The sequence below is a fragment of the Fundulus heteroclitus genome, chromosome 7 (genome assembly GCF_011125445.2).
Source record: "Fundulus heteroclitus isolate FHET01 chromosome 7, MU-UCD_Fhet_4.1, whole genome shotgun sequence".
Classification (NCBI taxonomy): domain Eukaryota; kingdom Metazoa; phylum Chordata; class Actinopteri; order Cyprinodontiformes; family Fundulidae; genus Fundulus; species Fundulus heteroclitus.
In genome coordinates, this window is record NC_046367.1 from 21,998,572 (window position 1) to 22,023,056 (window position 24,485).

At 37.1% G+C, this 24,485-nt stretch overlaps 1 protein-coding gene across 1 annotated transcript in view; it reads left to right on the plus strand.

The window, feature by feature from the left end:
- Window positions 1-19,262, plus strand: part of LOC105934886 (transmembrane protein FAM155A) — a 143,809-nt gene extending 124,547 nt beyond the window's left edge. The window contains exons 2-3 of the mRNA XM_012875061.3: window positions 12,051-12,222; window positions 18,925-19,262. Coding sequence (XP_012730515.3) covers window positions 12,051-12,222; window positions 18,925-19,226 — 474 coding nt within the window. The 3' untranslated portion in view covers window positions 19,227-19,262. The remainder of the gene's footprint in view (window positions 1-12,050; window positions 12,223-18,924) is intronic.
- Window positions 19,263-24,485: the final 5,223 nt, after the last annotated feature.

Consider the following 24,485-nt stretch of genomic DNA (forward strand, 5'->3'; position numbering starts at 1 on the left):
CACCGCTAACCTAACTGCTAAGCTAACTGGATACATAAATGACTAGAAGTTCACATGCGCAGCCAGCAGGCAGAAACTATAAAGGAACGAGCATGAACATTGCCGTTACGTGAGTGCGTCAGAAAGATGGCATGTGGGACAACCAATAGATAAGGTGCAAACAGGACCAAAACTCAGACAAATCCCTGCCATTTGGACCGAACAGCAGGGATTGTTTAGAGCTTTTACAGGCATGCAGTTCCCACAGAGATAGATTTTTTTTAACCTCCTTTTTGTGAATACATAATGTATTGACTATTTTCAGGACGAAGAACAATTTTAGCCAGTATAGCAAAAAGTGCCTCTGAACACGATTACCAATAATAGCTTTAAAGTCATCTGTGAGTAATAAGGTTGTATTTGACTATCAAGGTAGACAGATATATGCATTAGCTGGTGTTAAAAAGTTGCCTCTATCAAAACAGTATAAAAGTCTTCCATTAAAAGCAATATTTCAGTTCATCTGAACTGGATGTGTTGCTTGTTGATTTCCAATAATTTGGAAGCAGCAGCAGCAGCTTCTTTGATGCTTGTGCAGCAGTTTTAATATTCAGCCTGACAAAAAGTCTTTACTATTCAACTCTATCAATACAACAGTGTAACTACTTTCTTGTTTAAAAATAAATGTCTCACACATGACTACAACAGGGCAACAAAATTAAATCACACACCTTCATATCATAATATTAGATTAAATTGACTTCACCAGATGAATAACATGCTGACAGCAACTGAAGCGGTTTGTTAGACATATTTTACCAAGACTAAGATTCAGTGAAAAAACAGCAAGTTGTGCTAAACATATGTTTCCTTTATCCTACTGAAGAGGGAAGTGCAATTTGTTTTTTGTTGACATTGGGTTAAAATAACTGTATATATTCAAGAACTGTTCAAGAATAGGTACAGAGGCTGGGGGTGATGTTTTATTATAGACCAGGGGTCTGCAACCTTTACAACTCTGAGAGCCATTTCTCTCTTGGATCACACTAAACCAAAAGTTGTTTGGAGCCACAAAAGCAACATGTCCCTTACAAATAAAATAGTTTGTTTTTATAATATCTACAATAAGAAATTTGCTAATTTTTTTTTTATATCAAACAATTTTAGTTTAGTTTTTTGTTTTAATGCATTTTCTGCAATGGGACATTAATTTATATAGCAAATTATATCAGGTTGAATGGTGGCTGTTGCAGTTGAATTTTACTATTGGTTCAAATGGTACATGCTTTTATCAACTTAGTCCTGTGTTTGAGTATAAAAGCATCTCAATCAGACGCGACCCCTGTGGCGAGCTCTGTTGCCAAGTCCACTTATTACAAGTGACTTTGGGCTTGTTTTCCTATAAAGTTGTTTGCAAAATTCGAGAGTTGTGGATTACGGGCTTTTTTGGGTATGTTTTTAAATGTGATGTCGCTTATTTGGGCTTGTTTTTTTTTTTGTCCCCCAATAGAAACTCCTTTACCTGGTTATCATGCCCGTGAAACAAGAGCTATAAGGGACCTGGTTGTACTGCTGCAGTCACAGAACGTGTCATTGTTACGAGCAGGCTGAAATATATTTGTCCGTAACCCCCACCATTCTTCCCCACACCACTGATCCCCACGCTTAGACCAGCCTCTCAGGGTCTCTTGGCACTGCCCGCTTTGGTGGCATTTTTCAAAATTTGTCTGGGGGCGGGATTACGATTTTACATGGGGGCGTCTGACACTTTTAAGGATTCCTAAATATGTGCACAAAACAAGAGAAACTAATAGTGATCTTGTTCCTTTCCTAACATCTCATTAAGATTAAAGCACCATGAAAACAAGATATCAAAGGGGAAATCATTTTATTAGCAGTTTTGTCTTGTTTAGATTTTTTAAATAAATTGTCACTAATTAATACATTGCAAAATGATTTGTTGATACTGAAGAGCTGGCTTATGAGACACTGGGCATTCTGTGTAGTGCTTCTGATCTGCAGTATAGCTTGAAGAGAAACGAACTGCTGGTATTTGGTATCCTTACATCCTCTCTGTCAGCAGTCTTGCTTAAAGTCCAGATAAAACATCGAAGACAAGGCAGTGACAAGGCAGGGCCATCCGGGGCCACTTAAAGCCGATAGAACAGGGCAGAATATAAGGCCTTCCATCAGTTGCAATGATATTAGCCTAATTGTAATGAAATAATCAGATTCAAGATCCAGCTGGGCCTCACCTCTGCAGACCACCAACATGCGAGCAGCAGCAAGAGAGCAAAGCTAAGTAATAGGTTGTAGCAGCATTTGTGACATGACACTTTCAGATAACTAAACTGTTATGCTGTAAATGTGAAATAGACATTTGAGTAGCAGCACAATTGTATTAAAGAGAAATCATATCCCCCTTTGACTGTTGGAAGATGTTTACCACAGAAAAAAACCAGGCCGAGTACTTTGTGCAGTAATCTCACTTACCTACATGCTATAACACACACAATGTAGCAGTTTGTGGCACAGGTCGGACCGGGCAGCATTTGTTTTCATGACACAGGGGGCATCACAAGCACTTGAAAAAATTAAAATAAATTTAAAATGACCCCCAGTCGCAGGTGGCACTGTACAAGGCCAGACTGGCTCAATCTGATATTGTGCATTAAGCAGAGATACAAACAGCCCTTCCTAATTTGAAAAAAAAAAAAAGCAAGAAAGAAACTGGGGCGAGTTAAAGTAGCAAAGATGCTGGAAAGAAGGGAGAAAGAAATGAGTGGAGTAGAGAAAATGTGTGCAGGATGCAGCCTGTGTACAAAATTAACCAACAGTTAAGTATTTTTTACTGCTGCTTTTTACCTGCGTGACCGCCGTCCTATACTGGAGGGGTACAGGTCAGCGTGGTTACAGTCAGCCATGCCAGTAACGACGTTGAACCTAGCGGCGTGGCTACAGCAGGTTTGCAAACACCCCCTACATGGCTGTATCATCCCATCCCAGAGTTACTATATAATATGTTTGTGTTTTTGATGTGTTCAGGGCACATGGAGCATTAAAGGTTACACCATATGGGTATAAATCCTTACTCTGCTGTATCAGTTAAAATGAATGTCAATCCATACTGGCTGACCAGGAAAAGCAAGATATTAAGCCCAAGAAAAATACAAATAAGTTGAGTAATTCTCTTTCTGTGTTTATGTGTTTAGTGCTCTCCTTATTGTTTGTACATTATTTGTTTCTGTACATTTTATAATGTTCATTATTGTTGCTGTCATTGCTATTACTAGCAGAGGAGGCCAGTGTCAATCGTGGTCGTGGTGTTGAGACACAGAATAATGCCAGTCATAGGAGTGAGGAGGAGGAGGAGGAGGAGGAAGAGACAGATGAGAAGAGACAGGAGAAAAAGGAGAAGGTGATGGAGGAAGAGAAGGAGCAGGAACCACCTAAAAAACAGTGCCAGGTACAGATGCAGGGCTGGGTTGGTAATAGGTCTTTGCATTGAATTAAATTAAACCTCTTGAGATCTGAGGATTGCTGTCCAAATCAAGGCTTCATGATATCTAATAGCTCGTAGGCTGAAAATGCTGATTAATTTCACGTCTAACTTGGGTTTCAGGATATAGCTGCAGTTTTTGTTCCTTAATATTTGCTTTGATTTTTATGACAAGCTGATTGTTTAGTAAACTTTTATAAACTGAAAATAGTTGTTAGGTCTAACATTTGATACAAACGCACACAGTTTTAACTGTTGAAGATTTTTTGGATGGGTTCGGAATGACAGTAATCCTTTAAATGAAGATCTCTTCAGTGAATGATTAAGGTAATAAGGTATTAAGGTACATACTAAAGTAAGTCTCCAAGTTACTTCAATATATGCAGTACAAATAAATTATTATGCACAGCAGTCATAAAAAAATAACGGCAGCTTTCACATTTGTTTTGTTTCATGTTATCACTGAGCAATAAGTAAGTTGCAGACTTGACCTCTGACAGAGCAGACAAATCTTGTTGAAGGGTGTTTTTTGATTTATTAACCAAGGACATTTGTGCCTATTAGTAGTTTATAGCAACTTCGTATTGACTGTAGCATCATAAAAATTACCTAATGGGTATCTCTCTAACTTGAACTTGGTATTAAATAACTTTGGATTGTTTGGAGGGGTAAACAAAAATTATCTAATTATCTTATTCCCTTACTGTTGAACCAGTAACTTTACAAAGACTCCTCAGGTTCTTCAAAATAAAGGAAGCAGAGTTTTATTTATGAGTATTTTGTGTGATCATCTATGCTTATTTTGATTTGTAAAGAACAAAACAAGTCAAAGCATTTGACTATCTTAGATTAGATATTGAATGTTCACAAATAAGATGAATTTGTTAAAAGTTTATGTGTTCATGACCTTTATTTTAATCCATAAATTACAGCAATCCGCAGTTTTGGCAGACCACACTGAATGTCTGCAATCTGAGTCTCTTATTAGAGTTGAAAGTTGGCTAAGACATGTGCATCACAGAACTTTGAGTTGACTTGGACTGAGGAAAAAAGTTTTTTCAGCACATATCTGCTTCATCCTAATCTATTAGGCTATAATGTATAAAATTAATAATGTTTATCCCCTTACCCACAAAATACAAAAGTTAAAACTGAGGAAGTTTATTAACCTTGAATTGTTTTCTCTTAAAAGATCAGAAGCTTGTTTACTTTTTTCAAAATGCCATGGCTAACGTTTGGCAGATGAACTGAGGCCTTTACATCAAACAGTCTTATGTCACAAGCTGACATTTCCCCCTAATTTCTATGGCTTTGTATAAATGAGAGGTTTGTCTCAGTTCTGATCTGCTTCACTTTTACTTTGATTTTGATGCTGTTTGAACTTGGCTGTGCTTGGTCTGCTTCCATGGTTACTTGTTTTCTTGACATATTTCAGACAAAGAATATTAAACAATCATTTCAGACCGTTACAACATAATGATGGGGGAAGAACAGATAGGAACAGGGAAAATAAAATAAAAATGTCAGAGTGTGCACTAAGGGGAATACTGATGCAATAGTGATTGGCTATGAGAAACCAAATTTATATGTTAAAAACTTTCTAATTAATTTCTCTATTGTATTAATTATTTTGGGATTGAATTGAACTGTAATAGTGTTTCAATCCCACTTGATGGGATTGAAATGGGTATGAATTGATAGTGGTAAGAAGATCCTGAGTTCAAACCATGGGCCTTTCTGCATGTTTGAATGTTCTCTAGTAGCATCTGTGTTTTTTCTCCCTGAGTTATTCAGCATCCTCCCAGACTTCAAAAACATGCATGTTAGGGTAACTCGACACTCTAAAGTGCCGTGTGCTCTGACTGTGAGTTTTTATTCATGGTTGTATGTCAGGTGTGTCTCTGTGTTTCCCTGTAACATCTCCAATGTTTGACCAGCATTTTGCAACCCATCTATAACTAAGCTGATACAGAAAATTAATTGGTACATAAATAGGAATTAGACTGTTTTGCTTTCCAAAAATTCACTATTCAACCCTGTTGCTCACACAAACAAAAGCATTAGGCACTTGGAATTAACAAAGCTCAGTTATTTAGAGGATACAGATGTTTCCACAGATTAATTAACCTAATAAAAATAAGGTTGGTGTTACAAACTGTATATATTAAAAGGCATCAGTTCTTTGTGAAGTCGCCATTTACCTGAGGGGTTGCTTTTAATATATTTCACTCAGGTTTTGTACTATCTCTATATTACATAATATTTGACGAGACTTTTTGTTATTGAGATCTTCTTGAGGAAGTTGTCTTAACTCGCATTCAAAGTTAGGCTCTGTGTTGCCTCAGCATGTGACTGGAGTCTATAAGATAAACTGAATTTAATAAAAACTGAAACAGTGATGTGAACATACACATTTTCTTTGACTGTGCATTTTGTCTCACAAAGATAGCAAATTGTTTATCAAGTTGGCATGTGATCCATTAACATCTGCACCATGTTGCATGTTATAAATGCCTCCCAGAAAGGTGCCAGCTTTCCTGAGAGTCCTCCGAGGTCTTCTCAAACATCATTGATTGATTGCATCAGTTGACAATACCGCACAATCAGGGAATCACCTCATCAAATAAAACCAAAGCCCTAAAAATGTATTTGTTTCTAGTAGCTCAGTTGGGGAACATCATAAGATACTACATACATCTTGACTTCTTTTGCATAGGCTCGATTGGCAGTTCTGTTTTTGTCAGCACAACTTTTCTAGGCATAAACACACACTCCTTTGTCACTTTATGTAGTATACCTTGCTATTCTATCTAGTTGGACACACGTTTACCTTAAGAACATCATACTTCTCTTTAGATTTTTCATCTGCACGTCCATAATGAGAATCAGAATAAGCTTTATTGTCAAGTAATATTTTACATCTACAAGGAGTGTAACACATAGACAAATGTACAGTATATAATATGTAATAAAGAACAAAAACACAATGAATATGAATAATAGAAGACTGGATATATTTGCAGAGGAAGAATGATGTTGCAGATATTTACATATACATTACTTTGAGTTTGTGTTGGGCAGACGTATTGCAACAGGAGAGACTACAGTCTATCTATCTATCTATCTATCTATCTATCTATCTATCTATCTATCTATCTATCTATCTATCTATCTATCTATATATATATATATATATATATATATATATATATATATATATATATATATATATATACACTACCAGTCAAAATTTTCCACTCACTTATGTCATTTAATGGCTTTACCTTACTGCAGATACACAATGAAGACATCAAAACTATAACTTAGAAGTGTAAAGTGTCATGTATCAAACACCAAATAACTCAAAACGTCATGCATATTCTGCATATTTTTTTGGTTTTCTCTAAATATCCGACCTTTATGGTGATTACTGCTTTGGTCACTCTTGGCCATCTCGCAATTAGCTTCATGTGGTTAGTCACCTGAAAAGCTGCTCCAGCTGTCTTGAAGTAGTTCGCGGAGGTAGTAATAAAAACACATTTTCTTTGCTACATACTTCCCACCGAAATATGCCCTCTGCATTTAACCAACCCCTACAAGGCAGGATCCATGTATGTATGTTGTTTATGCCAAATCTGGACCCTACTATCTGAAAACTGTAGCTGAATTGACAGTCATCAGATCAAGTGTGATGGGAATCCTAAACAATAACTGACTTTCCAAAGCTATTGGGTAAGGAGACGGTGGGGTGATGAAGTTCCAGCACTTTATTGAGGAACAGAGCAGAGGTTACATGGATGAAGTATTCGCACCCCGCGGCTGCAGCCTCTTGTCTGCCCTGTCTCTGCCCCTCCTCGCTTTTGGCTCTCCCTAATACTGCACAGTGGCCTTGGCATGAGACAAAACAAAGACAGTCTATCCTAGACAATCATCATCCCACACAACATCTATGCAGCATTTGGCATTGCATTCAGCAAACAGTGGATTACATACACAGACATCTTGTCTCCTGGCCCTGTGTCTGAGAGGCAGCCAGTCACATTGACTGTAGGGCAAAGACTTCAATAACATCAAGCAACTGTTTTTCAATCTGTTTACCTCCCTATGAGAAGTTGGTCCTCTGCTGCTGTAGCTGTTCTGCTTTAAGTTTCAACTTGCTGTGTGTTCAGAGATACTGTTGCCTTTCTGTCTTTTCAGACCGGTGTGCCCATTCCCCTTTGACATCATCAGCAAGGCATTTTTTTAAACACAACTGTCATAAAGGGACAATATTCACAACCAAACACTGTAAATCAGAGAGATGGTTGTGTGTAAAAATCCCAATAGGTCATGAGGCTAGAAAAATTTGTCAGTCTGGTGCCAGCAGCCACACATGGTCAAACGTTTCTTTTTCACAGCTGATGTTGAACTTCAGAAACTTGTCTTCACCGCATCTAGGTGGCATGAAGGCATTACGTTGCTCACATGGGATTTGCAGGCAAACAAAGGAACAGATGTACCTAAATAAGCTATAGCCTACTTTTAGAAAGTTTTCTGACTTATTTTATGTTTCAGAGCAGCAAATTAAATTCTAAATATCCTCACAAGTTGAGTGACTTATGTGACCTTAGAAACCCTATAAATTGGATTGTTACCATTTATATGCATGATACTCCTATTACCTGACCTTAACTGAAGGAGGCTTTTAGTTGAGGAGTGAAATGTATAAAAAAATAATTAATATAAGTACTGTACAAAAGTAAAGTAAAGCACTGGTTTTCATTAAGTGGTGATATTGATAATTTGCCACAAATCAAATGTGCCACTGAACACAGCAACAGCACTAGAATATGAATCTGAAATCTAAAATAAAATAAATGTGCATTAAGTATTTAGTACACTTGAATTTGAAAGATCAATTTCACAAATATAGCAAAAAAAAAACTTTAATTTGTTCCACATTTGCTACCCTGAGATACAAAACACAGAAATGTTGATTAAAAACAATGGCTGTTCTCATAAAACTTCCCCAAATTTAATATTTCAGAAAGTACAACATCATGAGCCAAAACAGTATTTTCAAAAAACAAAAACACAGAAACCAATACTTATACAATTATAAAAACACACAAATAACTCTCTAAATTGTTGGTCTTTCTCTTCACCCTGTCTGGTGTTTCATTAAAAGTAGGCCCTCGGCCTACAGGGCAGCTGATTTGAGAACTCAAAAAAACTACATTTCATAACTTGCCATTGTTGAGTCTCTTTGAAGTCCGAACTAAAACCTGTTTCTGCGGGGAACATCACATTTTCTTAGATTATCTGCATTACAACAAAACCACCTATTCTTGATAGAGTATATTGTGTCCCTGTAGACAAAGGAGCACAGCATGACAACATAATTTGAAAAAGGCCTTCACTACTACTGACATCAAGACCTGAGTGACAGTTCTGCCTGAATGTATATTTTACTAATGTTCACAAAATACAATCAAATCTATTGCCTTAAATTTTTGGCAACATATTAATGCTGTAGTAGGTAAGTTTCAGCTATTAGTTTAAAGCAACTTTATAAGTAATATAAAAAATAAAGTTACTGCAAAGAGGTGCCCATTTCACTGCAGTTGCCTTACTGCAACGAGTCTGTGATTTATTTTCCAGCTGCAGCTGTTATGTGTAGAGTTTGCATGTTCTCAACATGCATGTATGAGTTCTCTCCAGGTCCCATGGCTTCTGTACAGTCCTTGGTTTAAAAACATGCACGTTAGGCCTTAAGTGTAAGTGTTTGTGCAGAGTTGTTTGTCTTATGTGTCTCTCTATTGCCCTGTAAAGAAATTCAAATCTTTAAATTGCTCTCTGTTTCTTGGCCAATGACCACTGAAAATAGGCCCACTGTTTTCTGTGTGGCTGCAAAAATGTTATGGGTATAAAAAATGATCAGATGCCCTGACAAAAAAAAAAAATATGTAAAAGTAATTGTCTGCCTATATGCAAACAGACAAAAAAAATACAATAGGGGTTTGATAATTATTTCCACAATTTGCTGCTTTTCTAGCTTTATGCCAGTGGATAGCTGGGCTATTGTGTTATTATTTGCTTGTACATAAAATGAAAAGAAATGACGATTTAATTTTACCAGTAATATTTTTTTGAGAGTCACGTCATCTGTTACAAGAATATTTTCTGTTAGAAGAGTAGATAACAAGTCCAAGAAGCTCAGGTCATATTACAAACAGGAAAATTGTTTGTTTTAATACATTCAAACCTAAAAAGCAAGCTAATTTGACAATGGAAAAAATTTAGCAATGGACTAAGGCAGCCCTATGACCCACCAGACATCCTTTGACGGTAGGCTTGGATGTCTACCTGGGCCTGATTGATATGACATTAATATAAGATAGACTCACAGTGGAGAAATTCACGTGTCACATTGGCTCTTATAATCAAAAGAAGGTGCCAAAAGGAGGAAAAGGTGCATGAGGTATATACAGTGCGTCCACATATATACAGTGGATCGGAAAAAATACAGTAAAGAAGAGATTTAAGGTGACTTATATACATTTAAGGTGACTTATATACATATGGATTTGACGTTGTACATTAAAGTGATACCAGGTAAAGAACAACAGTGAGGTAGTGAGATAACCATAACAGCTTCTGTCTTCTACAAAGTTCTGTCTCCAACAAAGGTGAACCCTTCAGGTCCAGATAAAGCATATTGACGTTTGTCCATTGATGCTTTCATGAACCCACTGGTTAATGTTCATGGTTAACAGGCCCAAACACCATTCCATTTTAAAACACATTTTCCTAAATGACAGATTTTGAGCTAGCAGATTACTACACACAGACAACCGTTGGGAAGGACACTCACTCCAAAGTATAGAGCATGATCTCCTGGGAGTAGTCCCATTGTACTGGAAGGTTTCAGGGTGCATTTTCAATGAGAGGGTAGATTTCTAACAGAGAGATTATCTGGGGACAACAGGCTGTCACTTCTCCCTTTCAAATTATCATAGGAGCAGGTGCAAGACGTGAATAATGCAGAGGCATATAGAATCTGGCCACTGACGTGCCCTCCTGTCGTTGCACACAGGGGAATAGTCCCTCTATGGATCAAAAGAGAGCACATTATGTTATCTCCCATGAGACAGATCAGCTGGGACTGTACGGAAGCAATATCATACATAACCTATTTTGGTAGCCTATGTTGCTAAAGGAGGAATTCCCCTTTTGGAAAATGGGTTTCTCATCCACTGAGATGAGAAAGCCTTTGAGGTTTGCTTGTTTTGCTGACATTATGGAAAGAGTCCTTACACTCTTTAGGTCTTTAGTCGTCACTTATCCTACTTTTGTTGTGCAGAACTGTTTAAGACACACAGTTACCTACATCATCTTTCCAGTTTGAGGTTAAGTACTCTTGACTAAGACTATCCTGAGAAATATTTGTGAATGTATCTCTAATTTGTATTTCTGATGTATCACATCAGCTGGACCACATCACAACAGAACTGCTCTTCGAACTGTGCCTAAACCCCAGGATTACTTAAGTGAATTGTAAGAAAATATCTTCAATGGTTCTGGGATAAAGCTGTGGACCTCAATAACTGCAGTTGCTTTTTTGGATTCAGTCCTTGTATATGTGAAACATGTTTAATTAAGAGATTCTCTCAATATAATGTGAATAAAACAACATAGAAAACAAAGTACAAATAAAGTACCCACCTACCTGCCTGTGTATCTACCTAACCACCTAGTGCACCCTGGGAACAGGCTCAACTTTGTGGTGAGAATGCAGGCACAGCTCTTGCATTTGGTATAGCTCTTAACAGTGTCCCAGATACCTCATAGTCTTGCAGCGTCCCTCACAAACTACGTTGGGGGATGTGGTTGCAGGCCTTCTCCAGATCCACAAAACCAGACTGTAAAAGCACACTGACATGACCCCTCTAAGCAATTCCTCGAGGGTAAAGATCTGGACTTCTGTTTTAAAGCCTGGATGAAAGCCACATTACTCCTTCTGGATCTGAGGCTCAACTCACAGTCGGTGCCACCTTTCCAACACCCCAGTGTAAACTTTCCCAGGGAGGCTGAGAAGTGTGATCCCTTGATAATTGGAACAAACTCATCGGTCCCGTTTTGATGTTGTACAATAGAAAACAGCAGCTGTTTGCTGACTTATTTTAGGGTTTTATAAACAATGATTTCTTTGTTGTATTTTCCTCAGGAAAGACATCGTATCACCACTAAAAATAGACATTAACCTTCTGAAATCTCTGCTCTACAGCCCAACGTTACTGTGTTTCAAAGAGGATGTTGGGTAATGCTCTGTATTGACTGACAAACTGTTGACTGCCCAGCAACAAGCACATTCATTAAACAGTGGATATTAGGATCAACAGGATAACTACACAGTCTTGTGTGAATCAATACCTGTAGAGGTCATGACGGAGTATAAACGTGGTATAAAATACTGTGTGTGTGTGTGTGGGGGAGGTGGGGAGGTGGGGGGGAGGTGTGCATGTGTGAATATCATCCAAAAAGACATTTCCTAACTCATCAATATCCTCTCACCTCTGTGTCTTCCACCTAGATGGTTTATAAGCCCTGGCTGTGTTCTCAGTACTTCCAGACCACCCAGATACACTGCAGCAATCGAATCCCTTGTGGCCAGTACTGCCTGGAGGTTCAACAGCGCTGCCCCTTTGTCCTCCCTGACAATGATGATCTCATTCATGGAGGCAGCCCAAGTTTTGTATGCACAGGTAACATTTTTCAACCACTCAATACATAATTTCATTTTTCTTGTTTGTTCCACCTACAATGTGCATACCTCTGTTTTATGTATATAGTAGACTTGAAACATACAGATACAGTCTTTAACAAACTCAGATCTTGGTCCTGATGTTTTTATGTAATGCAGTGTGCTGAAGTACTGGCCTAATGTTAGCATGTTTTGACATAACTCATTGATAATTAGTCCAAAAACTAATTTATTTGGGGTCCCACTGAATCATGTAAAGAAAAAGCTTACAAATGTAAAATGTATTTCTTTCACTATAGTGATTAAGTGCTTTTTTAAAAAGGCAGAAAAAGAACAATACCTGAGGGTAGTATAGGGAGCAGGTCACACAACCCAGTGAGACAGGAAGTCACTGCAGGTACACTATGACTAATACTGTGAAACTCTCAAAAAGAGAAGAAAGCACAGATTTTAAGAGTAAAACCAAACATCAATCAACAAAAGTATTTAATGATAAAAGTACAGTTTTTCAGGCTTTGCATCAGAAAATAGAGATGATTGTTCAAAATCAACTCTGCTTAGCAAAGCAATGTTTTGCCATGGATAGAGCTGACATAATTAGAGTATACACCAACAACAGGTGTTTTACTAGAACCAATCCTTTAGAAATGTTGTGATGTGGATTACAAGCCAAAACCTAATATCAGATTGAAACATCCCTAATTTAAGACATTAAAGAATAGAAGAACATCCAGTTTGTTGTTGATGATTTTATTTCCACACCACTGGTTCATTAACAGTTAGGAGTTTTGAGTGTTGACAGATAACAAAACACTGTCCCTACAAATCCAGGGGCTCAGAGCTGTGGGAAACAAGTTAGTCCTGACCAAACACACACATACGTACGCACACACGCACATGCACACACACACACGCATGCATCCATGTTTTGCATACTCAAAGGTATAGTGGGCGATCTTCTTTCGGCTTTGCGTTCCAGGGAAATTCCCTTATCTATTGGTTGTCCCACATGCCAATCATTGTGATGTGCTCACCTAACGCCGATGTGCGTGCTCGTTTCTTGTTGGTTTCCGCTTGCTGCACATGCACACTTCTAGCATTTATGTATCCAGTTAGCTTCTGTGTTAGCCATTCATTGTAGCTCCGCTGATCTTACCATATACTTTGAAAATGGCTCAGAGTTGAAGAAGCGAACTGTCTTTACAAGTTTATGAGAAAAAGAGGAAGGAGTGTATTAGGAAGGTTCTTTCATGCGATCCCCCTGAGGAGTGGAAGAGCAGGTAAGATGGTCTTGTGCATGCACAGTTATTCAGAAAGGGACTTGGGCTTTTCTTACCTACATTTCCAGGAAAAATAATCTACTATACTTTTATTGAGGACCTTGAATAAACTTTCATACGTTTTCAACCCTTTCTATTGACTAGCCCTAACCATAAACCTAATGATTACCAACACAGACCTAAACCTAACGTTAACCTAAACCTAATTCCCACCTTAGTCCTAAACCTAACTTCTTGCCCAAAAAATTGAGGACCAAGAAAAAAGGTACATCCGTTTCCTCACTCAGCTTCAAGTACACACACACACACACACACACACACACACACACACAAATACAGCTCTCAGGCCATGCTTGAAGGGGCCAACATAAGCTCAGGGATCCATTCTTCAGTGGGACACCCATTCTTTGACACAGATTACAGTTACAGGTTGTCCTTACCAATAAGGTTAACAAGGTCACATACAAGAGAAACAAATCATTTTCAGTTCTTCACAGCACCAAAGAACAGGAACACAGTAATGCTGCTTGATTCAAAGCAGCACAATTCAAGGGGCTCTCAGTAAAAGTTTAGGAGGACATTACCACTTTTTCAAAGCTTGTTTTTCTAGGATAACTAAATAAATGTAAAGGTAAGAATTTCTTATATGTTGTTTTTTTTGTTTTTTGTTTTTTGTTTCAAAAACTAGAATATTAGTTTGGAGGTGCCACATTATAAATACAAATTCCTTTAACTGTAAATTTTAGAAAATGATAAACAAAGACTGCATTGCTCACCAGTTACAATAATTATTTGGCAACTTTATACATAAAGTTGTTGGAAAAAAAGCATGAAAATGTTTCCCTGCTGTATTAATACGGGGATTGGGAAACTCTAATGAATATCAGAAAGTACAATAATAGAAGCAGGGTTTCTTGCTTGGTAAAAGAAAAAATATTATTTGTGAAAACAGAGCCACTTTGAACCAAAAGCTTATACACTCTTCTAAATACTAATACAATGATTAATCATGCTACTGTATATCTCTGGACCTCTTGTACACCATATTGACATAGTAAGCTCCTATTTCATAACTTATGCTGCCTCCTGGTGGTCAAATCGAGGAGCAAGTTTGTGAGTGTTTTCAGAGCAGAAGTCTCTCTGACAGTCTTATTTTTTTTATTTTATATATATCTTTTTCTTAACAACTTAAGCTAAATTTGATGCTTTAAAAATCTATATTTTTTTTATCTAGATTTTTTTGATAAAACTGCTAAAGTAAGGCAAGAATCCCGTTTTTAAAATCCATTTAGCAGCCTTACCATATATCTTATCCACATGCCAAAAACTATCTTACAAATATCACAAATCTGATTTAACTTCTAACAAAAGAGAAAAACGAAAAATACTTTCCTCATGAGAATTTAGATATGCAGTTAAAACAACTTTCCACTCTGAGAATGTTATGAGTAAGTTAATTTTGTATACGTTTCTGATTTGTCTGTGAGACGCTTACTCTCCTTATCATTAATGTGTGTGGTTTTAATTTTAGGCTTCTAGAGATGCATTTGAACTGTTCTTTCTTCAGGCTATAATGATTGTGTAATAAAACATGCTACTAATCTTTTAAAAAGCAGAATTGGGTAAACCATTTTTCTTCAATTTACAGAATAATATTGGTACATACAGGCTCAAAATTAACAACCACCCATAATATCATTGAACAGAATGCCCTTTAATACATTTGCATTGAAATCAAATACTTTCTGTGGTTTTAAATAAGTGTCCCGGCATCGTTATGTCTGTGCTGTCGATCACTCTTCCTATCAGAAAAGATTGAGCTAATTTAAAGTTGATGGTTTACTGGCGCCCACTTTCTTCTGGACAGTCTGTGTCAGAATCTGGAAATTTGGAAAGAAAAATAGCTTTTCCAACAAGGCAGTGATCCTAAACGCACATGAAAACTGGTTTTGCAAAGGATAAAGCAAGGTAAGCTTCAGAAATGGTTCTGATTTGAAATTTAAGGACTGTTCTTTCAAACCTGGTCCATGTTAGGATTACATTTTATCAGAATACTTATTGTCATTATGGAATTAAAAAAACATTCTTAATGGCTACTAAAGCATGCTTTCAGTCTTGTTTGAAAAGCAAGATTGAAAGCAATCTTGGGGGGGGGGGGGTGTATGAGTAATTTTGAGTCTGTATTTATATTTTTGATTCTATGTAGAATAGAGAAAATTTACATCAATACATTTAATTTGCATTAAAAATATTGAAGTTGTTTTTTGTATTGTCAGCATACCCTAAAAATAAATGCATTATTAAAAGCTTAAAACCAATGTTATAACCATGCCCATGATCATTGCATGTAAACTTGAATAAAACTGTAAAATGGTTTACTTTTAGAGGATGAAATCAAAACTTTAGCATTAGGTACTGAATGAGGTTGGATAAAAATACAGTTTAAGGGAATCTGTGACACATTAAAACACAAATAAAAGTCTCAACTTTGACTAAATGTACAATAAAGCCCACTGTCTGGAAGTACTACAAATAGAATTGTGTACATAAAGAACCTTATGAGTAAAACCTTAAATATGTTGAAATATTGAAAGTGTTGCACAAAAAGTAAGAAAATGCATATTTACTCATTCTTTTTTTTCTAACAATTTTTCTGTTGGTAATGGATCAGGCAGTTTTGTAAAACCTACCTGTTTATCTCCTCTCTTGTTTCTTAAACATTGAGGCCTAGATGTGTCAGAATGTCTTGTCGAATTATGATGAGCAAAAGTGATATTTTCTGGACCCAAAGCCCACAAAAATACTGTCACACATACTCTTTCTTTTGGTTTCTGTTGCACCCATGCGGCCAGGAACTTGGGAATAATCCTGTACTCAGATCTAAACTTTTCAAAGCACTTTGCTGATATCACAGAAACAGCAATTTTACAAATTAGGAACATTACCGAAATCATATCTCTTTCTGATATCCATACTGTTATTCATGCTTTTTGTCTTGCTTTATTGGTTACTGTAATTCTTTACTCACTTGCCTGACATGAAAAGCTTGAAATTGTCTATAGCTCAAATAAAAACAATGCCGCTAGAGCCCCTTAGCAGAACCGAGATACACAAACGTGTATCTAACTCTTACTTCACTGCACTGGCTACCTTTGAAGTTCAGAATTGATCTCAAAATCTTACTGTTTGTTTTTAAGTCTTTGAACGATCTCGTCCCTCCATGTCTTTCTGAGGTCCTCCATCCTTACACACCTTCTAGGAGTTTAAGCTCTCCAAACCAACTGTTGCGTTCTCTTCCCAGAGCAAAACCTGCAACAGAAGGTTGCAGAGCTTTCACGGTCAGAGCTCCTCTTTGTGGAAATGCTCTTCCACTCAATACCTTACAGGCCTCCTTTGTTTACTATTTTAAAACTCTCCTAAAATCATATTTTTATATATCAACTTTTATTTGTTGAGCTTGTTCTTTTTCGTTTCATATCACCTATTCTGTAATTTATTATTTATTTTATTGTTAGCTAGCTTTATTTGGGAAGCACTTTGAAGTGCTATACAAACAAAGTAATAATAATAATAATAATAATAATAATAATAATAATAATAATAATAATAATAATAATAATAATCTGGCCACTGGAAAGCTTTTATATTTCCCTTTAATTGTGCCATGTTGTAAGGGAAATCATTTGTGGGTTCACCAGCAGAGCTGAGTATGTTGGTTGTATACATTAAAATGTTCTGAAAATGCTGTTCTGCAGTTGACCCTTGTTTGATGTTGTTTATGGGATGATTGAAAACTGAAGAAACAAGACATGTTGATAATTAAACAACTTAATACTTTAAAAAGCAGGGGTCTAAATTGTGTATTCAAGAATTTTACACAACAGGACGGCACCTCCACCTCATGCTGGTCACCAGCTTGGTTACACGTTGCAGTGCGATAGTATTCTAACCCTCATGAAACATTTGTCACAATTTAGCCTAACTGTGTTTGAATTTGTCATTGTGGGATGAGAAGTACACACAAGCTGATTTCATAAGTGTTCAGTGGAGCTTGGGTTACAACTGCAGGCAGGCTATTATGTTCTTTCTTCCCCCAAAGTTGGGAGGTATGGTGCATTCTCTTTGTACTCGGAAGTCAGATTGTCCAGGTTCCTAGTTGAAAGACAAAAGAGAACATTATAGTGTACTTTTTCTGAGGGGGGAAATTAGAGTTCACCAAGCAACCCTGAATTTGGTATCAAATATGCCAGAGAGAATTAATAGGCAGTGGCTTAAGATGGCGTGTTGTAGATTGGTACTATATAAAAACTGAATTGAATTGAATTAAGGGTTTATATCTGGCTTAACCAGCCGCAATTTTAGAAATTTTACAATGTTTACAATTTTGTAAATTTTACAAATTAATTATTTTTTATTTTATTGTTATTATGTTTTATCAAACAGGTCTCTCTTAAAGATTAGATAATGGATCTTAATGAGAATACCTGTATAAATAAGGTTAAATAAAAAAAACTGTGTTTTAAAATATTCATTTATGAACATGTTTCTGTTTTGAATGCATCCAATTGAGAGAAATACAGTGTTGTTGGCATGCATTAACAATAGTGATTAGCACCAAAAGAATTTGCAAATCCCACTGTTTTATCACCTGGAGCTAGAATGCTCAGTTCGGGTGTGATGTTAAAGCCCAAGATTTACCAAGACCAATACAATCTACCGCCAGTCTTCGATAAACCCCAGCCTGTGGGGGACAACATGGGCATCTTGGAGGATAGAATCTGGTCTTTAAGATGGAAAATTTAGGCTTTCTACTGTTTGCAGAATCTTATCTCAATATTTATCTGCATTGAAATGCCCTTTAGTTATGAAAAGCCTTGTTTTTTCCATTGAGAAAGAGGCTGCCCCACTCCATCACACTGCCTCCACAAAAAGCTGTTTGGTCGCCTGCATTGTCCACTATGGTTATGCACTCTTTCAGGAGGAGTGAATGCTGCAAGTTAATGACTTGATGAAATCAAGGGTTCCCTTAGATGGAAATCTTTTTAAAATCATTCCATCTGCATGAATAGATCAAAGTGATTTTGTAAAGTGCCTTGAGATGACATGAGTTGTGAACTGACGCTACATACATAGAATTGAACATAATTTAAAGAACAAACTAGCTTTCTAATGGTTTAAGATTTGTTGCGAAAAAGCATTGTTAGCACAACAACGAAAACTCTCATTTATTTATAATACTATATTGAGTTTTTTTGTTTGTTTGTTTGTTTGTTTTGAATAGCCAAAATAAAGCATGAAATAAAATGTATATCAGACCTTTCTTTGGAAAAGGGTTTGACAAGCAATGCAAGCTTTTGTTTGAAAAGATAATGATTTAGTCTTTACATGTTCTCCTCCAAACCCCCTTTCCTAACTATGTCCAGGGTTGCTGGAAGACTACCCATCAGGTGTTGACCCAAATGCAGAGTGCTGCGACGTGCGGTGGGATTCAAAAGTGGACAACCGTTCCAGAGGGACCCTAAAAAGAACTCACCCGCCATGCCAGCATCGTACCTCCCTCAGCTCCTCAGCAGCCTGCAGACTGTGTAACAGCCGGCTCAAACTCTGCCTGCTAGTCCTTGTCCTCCTACACACTGTTGCCAGCCTCACTGCATCCCACAATGCAACAGGAATGGGCCTTCCCACCTTCACGCCTCTGGAGGAGAGCCCCACCAACGAGGAGTGATGGAGCAGCTGAGCGGAAATGGGGTCGCAGAAGGTGTGGGGGGTGGGGAGGGGGGAGGGGGGGGGATTCCCTCGCCATGGCAACCGGCTTGGAAAAACGCAGCGATGGTGGATGCAAACAGCTGGAGCTGTGTGCCTGTAGACATATTGCCACACTTTATGACAAACAAAAACATTTGGGATGCTTTGCGGTGAGAGATGCTTAAATCAATCAAAACAAAGAAGTGACTAAATACACAGACTCCCACAAACTAAGGGACTTAAGTAGTCCCTTAGGTAGGAAAAGGGGGCAATGCCACAACCTTTGTCGAGAGGGAAGGCCAGCTTCCCCGTGGCTGAGTTTCTCTAACTACGCTTTTTTACACTGTGTTCCAATTGTTGGTTTCTGTTGCACTGGCTGACTATGGAATAACACAATCATACTCTTTCTCTAACGCTCATTATTTGTCTCTTACGTGGTTCCCCCGTTCAGAAACAAAATGATTCCTCTGAGTTAGACAGAAAATGTGGGAAAATTATTTAGCAGCAAGTTTTTAGTGTGCATGAGTGTATGTGTGTGTGTGTGTGAGAGAGAGATAGAATAAGTGCATGTTGCTATGCCAAAAAGTCTACTTAAAAGCCTAATGATTTCATGGGGAGCCCCTCAGATCTTCTCTGCTCCACCATGGGAGTTGGGCCTTTTCCCTGCTAGGACTAAATTGGGGTTTAATGTGGTTCTGACCTCCATTAAAAATCCTTTGTTTTACAAAGGCTTATAGGCTTTTTTCTTACTTTCGTTTATGAGATATTATTCACCAAATGAGACATCTTAGTACGAAATGTTAGTTTGGTGTCCCGATAAAGGAAAGCACTGGGCTCAGGAAAGTCTTCTGATGTCATTTAAAACGTTTCCCCTAACCAACCCTTTTCTTTCTTATACTCATTTAATCATTTGACAAATACAGAATTAAGCTTGATGAGGAATACTCACTTTGAATTAACCTGATTTCCTCTAGACCTAAATGGGAAAAGTAAAATTTGAGATTACCTAATTGTGAAATCCCAAATGGGACTTTGTGTGCGATTGTTAACAGACAAAAACAGCACTTTTACTTTTCTTTATGACTTATCTATATCATTTTTTAAATATGCAGTGGTGAACAAAATTGTCAGTTTGAGTACCTTCAATTTAAATACTAAACACATGCAAAGACCATATAAATATGTAAAAAAAAAATAAACAATTGCTTGCCCTGCCCAAATAACCATGGCACCATTTATACTTGAACCACCACTGCCCAGCACACAAAGTACAGGACTTCAACATATTGGAGACTTTAATCCCAAATCACATTTTATTTATCAAAGACAGCATGATGGCTGGATGTCATTTTAATCACTTTGCAGAACAGCCAAGTTGTAACTGTCTTGCAGCTTGGTTGAATTGTAATTCTTCTTACTGTCATGCTGTGTAGCCTTTCTCATCTCAACAACACAAAAGCAGTTTCAGTCCGTTTGTCTCAGTTAAACTGCTTGTTGAGGCGCTGCGAGGTGATGTCACCATACTGTCAGAACCACATTTAATCCCAAATCACATCCTGTAGCATGCTCATTGTTTGTCTTTATTTACTTAAACCATCACATAATCCATTATGTAAAGGGCTTATTACGATACACAGAACAAACATTGTCACCCATACAGTCAGACACATTTAAAAAGACAATTGTTTCACTGTTTGCTTGCTGGCAGAGAGGAGGATAATGTCTCATATTTATCTTCACAGAAACTCATTCAACTTTAGTGCAAAAAGGCCTTTTTTTACTGTAATTGGAAATCAGGAGCAGAAACAAACAAAGTGAAAGAAGCATGTCACTATTTCTGTACACTCAAAGTCAGCTTGGTTTACTTATTTATTAAGCGTGGGTTGTGTGAGATTAGAAAGAAATGGTGTGACCTTAAGGGCTGACTATTTTCCTCAGTTTTTACTTTTTGTCTCTTTGATTAACATACGGTTGCAAGATCAGGTATAAACTAAAAGCAAGGAGATGTTGCTGGATACATTTATTTTCACATTGTAGTGTGTTTATTATTGAGATTAGATGTTCCATCCAGAATCTGATCATCAGTTTATCGAAAGTGTAGGTGGGGATTTTAACTCCACCTTTATTCCATCAATGTCAGTATATATTTATATATAGGCTTATCTTTACATTTGCTGCTCAGACCTTGCGCTATAGTAGTTCTCACTATTCCTGTTCGCATGAAAAGCTCCCCATTCGCCTATCCTGGTTTAAATTGTCTACATTCAGTGACAAAATGCTGCTATGCCAGGGGCCGCCACTAGATAGAGGTATATTTATTATTTTCTATTATCATTGCTGCTGGAGGCCTACAGCTCGAGCACTGTTAGATATACAGGAATCAAAGACCGTGAGCTCTGGGAGAAAAAGTATTTTTTTTTTTTTACCCATCAGTTAGTGGGTAGAAGGGTGCTGCTGCTGCTTGTGCTGTGTATGTACCTCTATATAGATTTTTATATTTAGATTTTTTTTTTTATTCAGTTTAAATTTGTAAGTTACTTTTCCGTTCCGAGCTAATTGCAAACATCATGACATTGGGGATCCTGGATGGATACAACTAAGGAAGCCATCTTCAGACTCAAGGGATTACAACATTATTATGTTATGCACTCAAGCGCTTCGTCATCATGAAATAGTGTAATCAGTACTTTTGACTGAAATAGATAGCCTCTTTTCTTTTTCCTTTACTTTTCCTGGTCTGAGAGAATATTCAAAAACCTTCCCAAAATCGGTAGATATGTGTTAAGGTGTAGGTAAAGGGAAAAAATCAGCTTCAACTAGTGCCAAAATGGACCCTGCGTTGAGAAGAATGCTGCAAATTTGCATGTTAATTTTCAAATCCCGAAGAAATGCTTACCAGTTTTCTTTGCATATGTTAGCAATGCATACTATACACCTCAGAAGCTTTATGCTGCCATCTTTAAAAAGCACCGGTGGGAGATCCAATTTAAGTGACTTGTAAGCATTCACAGTGTTTGATATGGATGACATGATATCTCACCCAGGGCGTCATTTGGATGGGGACAGCACAAATACTAAAACAGTTCAAAGTTAAAAGTATTAGTTGAAAGTTGTTTTTTTTTGTTGTTGTTCTAGAAGGACTTCTCTATTGATGATTTGTATGTCCTGACAATGCGGAGTGGCCCTCGTCTCTACTCTGCACTGTGTAAGCACTGAAAGAAAAGCTGTGGACAATCTCTGATAGCACAAAATGTGGAACCTTGGTGTAGAGGTGCTACAGCAGTAAAACAGCAGGCTGGGTGCCACTCCTGACAGCTAAGAACAGGAAAACATGGCTACAATATGAACATGCTAACAACAATTGAACTGCAACTCATTGGAAAATTACTGCCTGGTCCTATCTGTCTTGATTTAATATTTGGCATTTGAATGTTAGGTTCAGAAATGGTTATAAACAATATAAAAACATGGATCCACCCAGCTTGGTATATATAGGGGGAGGAGGAAAGGACTCGACCAGGGCATCATTCATACAATAACCACCATGGTTGTGAGTGAGTTCACTTTGTCATTTATGTTTGCAGAGATGCTTGTAATGCATCACAGTTCTGAACAAAGACAAAGCATGTTTGCATCATGCATCTTCACTGTGGATGCATGGGTGTGAATGTTGTGTGTAGGTTGTCCCGTTAACCCAATCGTGTCGCGCGTTTACATCAAGGATTCACATTTTGACGTACGGAGCTTCTTCAAAACAGTAAAATGAAGTAAATCATTCTTTGGTCATGTTGGTCATGGAGGCACGCAGACAACAAACGCTCCACTTTTGACGTATGTTTATTCTGTTTAAATTACATTAAACTTAAAGAAAACAGTGTAGACTCATTTAGATCCAATCTTCATCCCTGGAAATGGTTTGTAGCAGCTGTAGGCAATGCTCTGTCACTTTCCATAACATATTAACTAAATATGTTTGTGTTTCCTTCTTGCACATATAGACGATTAATGCCCGTTGCCCTCAGCTCCTGTGCATCCCTTCAAATGTAAACAAATTATTCATACTCTCTGTCTTTACAGCGGTTCCTTTCTCTATCCCCTGGATCTATGCAGAAGCTCATTTCCTTTTTTGTTTTTATTTTTGGTTGTAAATATGTTCCTTAGTATGCTGAACGATGTATGTCTTTACTTGTGTTACTTACGTTATTGCCACGCTGTTACATTCTTCTTCTGTTTCTTTTATTTGGTTTAAGTGTCTGAAATCACTGATGTTTGAAGACAGTGTGGCACAGTTAGACCAACAGATTTCACCCGCAGCGTCACGGCCTTTTTGTGAAAGGCTGCGGCTCTGTGCGTGTGACACAAAAGGTTTATTATACTTGCGATGAGAAAGGTTCAAATGCATATAGAAGTACCATTGCGATCATAATTATTATTACTATTATACTACCAGTATATTGTAATATTATAGATGCTTTAGTTCAAGTAACTTCTTTAATTTTTTTACAAACAACTTTGAGATGAAATGATTTATAAAAGAGTCTCACAGGTCATGATTTTTTTGAAAAGTATGAAAACTAGTGCTACAATTATTAAAATTGTGTTCTAATGAAAATAAATACAAATATTATGATTCAGTGTACTTCTGTTGTGCTTTTGCATGATATGCCTTCATACTGAAAGACAATTGTGTTGACAGTGTAGAAAATGTCCTGTCTGCCACACAAAACTTATATAGACATTTTAATGAACTGGCAGAGTTACAAAAAGTTTTTGTGGAAAATTAAGAGATTATAATGTGTCTTATTTGCTTCTGAAATAATGCTGAATTACAAATCTCCCTTGCAACCTAGAGGGCATGACTTAATTCCGATATCATTACATTTGGCAAAGGTTTTTATATTTGGGGTTTCCTATTTTGTAAGAAAAAACAAATATCTATATTGTTTATATATAGAGAATATCCATACATTGCAAAATGATTCACACCACTTTAACCTTTTCACACTTTGTTATCTCATAACTACAAATTTCAACATATTTAAATTTGATTTTGATTGAATTTTTTTTTTAATAGTCCAACCCAAGGTAACACAAAGTTTAAGTGAAAGGAAAATAATTTATGGTTTTTAAAAATATTTTAGGAATCTAAGAATTATGACTTGGCTTCATTTTAACACCCTTGAATAAAATACAGTGTAGCCCTTCTACAGTGAAGTCAACTAAATAAAAATAGTCCACG